General features: G+C 49.4%; 1 protein-coding gene across 1 annotated transcript in view; it reads right to left on the bottom strand.

Annotated features, from left to right (window-relative positions):
• Positions 1–842: 842 nt before the first annotated feature.
• Positions 843–5,173, bottom strand: part of MPZ (myelin protein zero) — a 6,656-nt gene continuing 2,325 nt past the window's right edge. Inside the window, 5 exon segments of the mRNA XM_018566185.1 lie at positions 843–1,251; positions 1,352–1,409; positions 2,171–2,306; positions 2,721–2,934; positions 3,443–3,609. Of these exon segments, the coding sequence (XP_018421687.1) occupies positions 949–1,251; positions 1,352–1,409; positions 2,171–2,306; positions 2,721–2,934; positions 3,443–3,609 (878 nt within the window). The 3' untranslated portion in view covers positions 843–948.

Below are 5,173 nucleotides of genomic sequence, written 5' to 3'. Positions count from 1 at the left end.
CGGGGGGGGGGGGGGGGGGGCAAGAGACTTGGGGTGGAGGTCCCTGTATCTAATAGGACTTCTGTTTTCATTCTTGGTTTCTCGGAGAGTTCTTGCTAGTTTCCAGCAGGGAAAAAAAAGGTACACGATGGTTCTACGTATAACACAGATTGTTATTTATAAAAAAGGCAATAGACGCACCATGAGAACTGCTGGGGACCTGGGAAGAATGCTCTCGGGTTATAATGGAGTCAGGCCTAACCATGTGGTCAATGTCAAGACTGTTCATCAAGTTGGAATGATTCAAAGCAGCAACTATAACCGAACACTTAAATGTTAGCAAGGAACTGAATGAATGTCCTTGTGTGTGTCTAAAATTCATTGATTGGCCAACAAGGGGGGAATTGAGGGAGCTTGGACGTCATAATGGAGTCAAGCCTAACCCAATGGCCAATGTCAAGACTGTTCATCAAGTTGGAGCCTTTTCGGAATGATTCAAAGCAGCAACTATAGCTGAACCCTTAAATGATAGCAAGGAACTGAACGAATGTCCTTGTGTGTGGTCAAAAAAGTGGACTGAATGGCCATTCTGGAGTGGTGTAGCAATTGTAGCCCTACGTAGAGTGAAATGAGAAGCTCTTACGAGAGGACCAACAACAGCATCCATCTTGTTGGCATTAGGAATGTGGAGATGGTGGATCTGATGGCCTGCTGTTGACCAAACTGGTGGAATAATGACAACAAGTACTTTTTGTAGAAGCTTAGCCTGAAATAATCACATGGGGCTTTTGATGGACTCCCCTTGATGAAGACATATTTTTCTGTTTTCTTGGCCTTCTTTGTGCCGTGACGGAATTCCAGCTAAGGCTGCCGATTAGAGAATGGACAAGGAACAAGATGGTTGACTTGACCCGTCTTGGTTCCACATTGGACGTCACTCCTCCCAGGTCCCCGGCTGTCTCTGGTTGATTAGGGGTGTTTCTCTGAGTCGCTTCTGATTAAATTCTTTAAGGCGTTTTTGAGGCTGTTTTTGCTAGGAGACTTCACAGCGGCTCGGTGGGGCTTGTCCCCACCTTCGTCCCCCCTCAGTTCCATCTCGATGGTGTAGATCACCTTAGAGCTGCGGGGGGAGTCGTCGTCTGCCTTTTGTGTACCTTCCCTGCCGGCTAATTGCTATTTCCTATCCTTGCGGGAGTCGCCCAGGCCTTTGGATTTCTTGTCGCTGGCGGATTTGAAGCCGCGGGTCTGGTCCAGCATGGAGAGGAGCGGGGCCTGGAAGAAAGGAGCGGCCTGCATATTTTAAAGGGAAGATGCCTTTCTGCTGCACAAGGGCCACAGTTTTTATTAAACGGGAACTCACATTGCTTCTTACCTGTCGTGAGCCTTTGGAGCCTTTCGATAGCTTGTGCAGTTTTCCTCGTTCCAGGGCACTGCAAAGAAGAACGAGAGATGAGGTGAAGAAGACCATCGCGAAATTGGGACAATCGCCTTTTTTTATGGTTAGTGTGAAACAAGGTCCCACCGGCTAGTTCCTCAGAGTTTCCTGAAGTTACTTTAGGAAGATGGAGCTACTTTTGGGGCACTGTTACCTACAGCAGGGGATTAAGGTGGCCAATAACCATTGAGCGGTTTTCTCTTTCATGGTAGTACCCGTGTGACTACACCCCACCAGCTGTTTCCAGGAATGAAGATTATGGGAAGACGTCAAAGAGGGCCTCCTACAGGGTTGTTCTTCTTCTGAAGTATCTACAACCCCGAGAAAGGTCCCCCTTGGGCCAGCTATGATATAGTAAGGGATACCCTTCTGTCACCCCCTACCCAGATCAGTTGGTACATTTACTATAAACTAACGTAGACTACCCACAGACCAGCAGATGTCTACTTGAAAGATTTGGTAAGGCATCTGCCCCACCTTCAAGCTATGCTATGGAATGTCACCATGTAGCTTCTTGACCTGATGGACAATAGACAATCTCCATAAGCCATAATGACAACACCAATCAGGAGGACTCATCATCTCCTGGTAGGGAACACATCCATGGCCAGATCCTCGAAGTTCACACTGGGCCAGGATGTGGTCACACATGGCCATCCGCCCACCAATAGTACAACTTTGCCAGTCGATAACGGGGTAAGCTTGACACCTAGCCCCCTTAGGGAGGAAAGTGAACATCTAATGCTTTTGACCTACCTGAGCTCCCTCTGTACTCGGATCTGTCGTCTCAGCCAGCAGTAACGGATGAGGTACACCAGGAGGGCCACAATGATGACCAGGAGCAGCGCGGCTCCGATGATGATACCAAGGACCATCCCGGCACGGACTGGAGCTATGAGAGCAAAAAGCACATGAAGATCAAGGCACGGGTCACTCAACCTGAACGGTCCATGTTCAGTAGATGTTGAAGGGAGAAGCCATCCCACGATCCCTTGGGCCTTTTGGAGACTTCCTTTAAAAGGAAACTATGCTCTATTTTTTGGGACAATTTTTGAATTCTTACTTATATTTTCTCTAGTACCTGTATGATGAACCCGCCTCACCAAAGAGATTCAGCTTCATTAAAGGTCATTAATAACACTGGACATTAAGAATAGGAACTCTAATGCCTTCTATGCATGAACCCCGACCACCTTGACCCTACTGAAGTATCTACTCATTCCAAATCTATCCAAAACTGAAAAACAAAAATTCTGTCTGGAGTTGAGCTAATCTCAGGTGGGTCCCAAAGTATCTAGAAGCTCACGTTTGTCAAAGACAAGCAGGTGGACATAGGAAGACTTCCCCACCACATCCGGAGGGTTCTTCACGTCACAGGTGAATGTCCCATTGTCACTGTAGTCCAGGTTAAGGATGGCGATGGATCCATCTTTGCTTCTTGGATATCCGACCCACTCGATGCGGTCTTTGAAGTTGCCCGTTTCGTCTAAATGGGCCTCTCCCTTGGAGTAGTGGAATATCTAAAGAGGGAAAAGAATGGGGACTTTAGGGCCCATTGACACAATTTTTGGGCCTAGTCATTTTCTATGGACCCTCAAGGTGCCTCCATGGACCAAAAACCTAGTTGACCAAGTGTGTATTTGCATCAATGGTTTGGGGTGAGTTGAAGGGTCAAGTGCATGGTCTGCTCTGTTGACATACATTGGTGGGTCATTAGAAAAACATAGGATGTCATCAGGACACGTACATTGACTTGCATGGGCCCGTTCATTGTCTTTGGACCCCCATGGACCAAAAACATACTTGACCTATCTTCCGTCAACACATTCACATCTATGTTGTGTGGTGCATTGATGGGTCATGTGATGTGCATTGACATACATTGAGGGGGGGGGGGGTCCATTAGTAGTGGATGGGATGTCCTCTATGACACATATAGCCCCCCCCATGAGAACCAGTCTCTGGGAAAGACTGTGCTCCCCAACTGACAATGCACCGCCATGTTGGAAAGTCTGGTGGCGCCCTTACCGAATATGTGCTCCGGCTGTTGTCAGGCTGGTAGTGCCAGCTCACCGAGATGTCGTCTGAGATCCATTCACTGGACCAGAATGTGCAGGACAGATGGACCTTTGACCCGACGGTGCCATGGATCTCCCGGTCAGTGAAAACTTCAATGGCCAGGATAGGAGAAAGTGCTGAGGTCGGGGGAAAAAATAGGAAACAGCGTTATAAAGACAAGAATACATGGATAACAAGACATGGTGATGTGTGCCGGGTCCCCCATTCCAGAGGAACACAACTTGGAGAAATAAACCCCCCTGCAGTCTCTTCTGTCCCATAGGGACTCTATCACCGAGATCTCCAACCTGAGTTCCCGGGTCTGTACACTTGCTGTGCCCATTATGAGGGGCTCCCACCATCCCTGTGCTGAGTTCTCGGGTCTGTACACCTGCTGTGCCCATTATGAGGGGCCCCCACCATCCCTGTGCTGAGTTCCCGGGTCTGTACACCCGCTGTGCCCATTATGAGGAGCTCCCACCATCCCTGTGCTGAGTTCCCGGGTCTGTACACCCGCTGTACCCATTATGAGGGGCTCCCACCATCCCTGTGCTGAGTTCCCGGGTCTGTACACCTGCTGTGCCCATTATGAGGGGCCCCACCATCCCTGTGCTGAGTTCCCGGGTCTGTACACCTGCTGTGCCCATTATGAGGAGCTCCCGCCATCCCTGTGCTGAGTTCCCGGGTCTGTACACCCGCTGTGCCCATTATGAGGGGCTCCCACCATCCCTGTGCTGAGTTCCCGGGTCTGTACACCCGCTGTGCCCATTATGAGGGGCTCCCACCATCCCTGTGCTGAGTTCCCGGGTCTGTACACCCGCTGTGCCCATTATGAGGAGCTCCCACCATCCCTGTGCTGAGTTCCCGGGTCTGTACACCCGCTGTACCCATTATGAGGAGCTCCCACCAGCCCTGATGCAGTAGTAGGGGCATCCCCTGTCCTAAGAAGATGAGTATGACCCCAAGGTAGGTGGTAACAACGCCAGAAACCAAGGCACTGGGACAGCAACATTGTCGGAGGCTCAAAGCCTTCCCTTCCCTTGTGTCCCTGTTGGGGGGATTTCTTATCACTTCCTGTCCGGAGAGGAAGTCAGAGGAATTCCCCCCAAATGGGGGCGATGGCATTAAAAACCGAAATGAGACTCAAAACTCACCCTTTCCTGCCCTGTACAAAGCTGAATAACATGTTGGGGGGTTTTTAATTTACATCCGGAGACCTTTAAATATAAACATTTGGCCTTTAAATTGTATTTTATTCCACAAATACGTCCAATATAAATGCAGCAACCGGAGCGACTGACCAGACCAGTGCAGACCAGACCAGTGCAGACCAGACCAGACCAGACCAGACCAGTGTAGACCAGACCAGTGTAGACCAGACCAGACCAGACCAGACCAGACCAGTGTAGACCAGACCAGACCAGACCAGTGCAGACCAGACCAGACCAGACCAGACCAGACCAGTGCAGACCAGACCAGTGTAGACCAGACCAGTGTAGACCAGACCAGTGCAGACCAGACCAGTGCAGACCAGACCAGTGCAGACCAGTGCAGCAAGCAAACGTATGCGATGTCTGCTGAGGGGGAAGGAGACGGGACCCCCCCGCCACACACCAAAAATATTATACATCACATAATACATACATACAATAATAATAATAATAAATTATAATTATTATTATATTTTTTTCATGAATATTG

Source organism: Nanorana parkeri, unplaced genomic scaffold, assembly GCF_000935625.1.
Source record: "Nanorana parkeri isolate BGI_ZX_2015 unplaced genomic scaffold, ASM93562v1 scaffold923, whole genome shotgun sequence".
Lineage (NCBI taxonomy): Eukaryota > Metazoa > Chordata > Amphibia > Anura > Dicroglossidae > Nanorana > Nanorana parkeri.
Note: the sequence above shows the minus strand (reverse complement) of the source record. Positions and strands in the feature narration are given on the sequence as shown.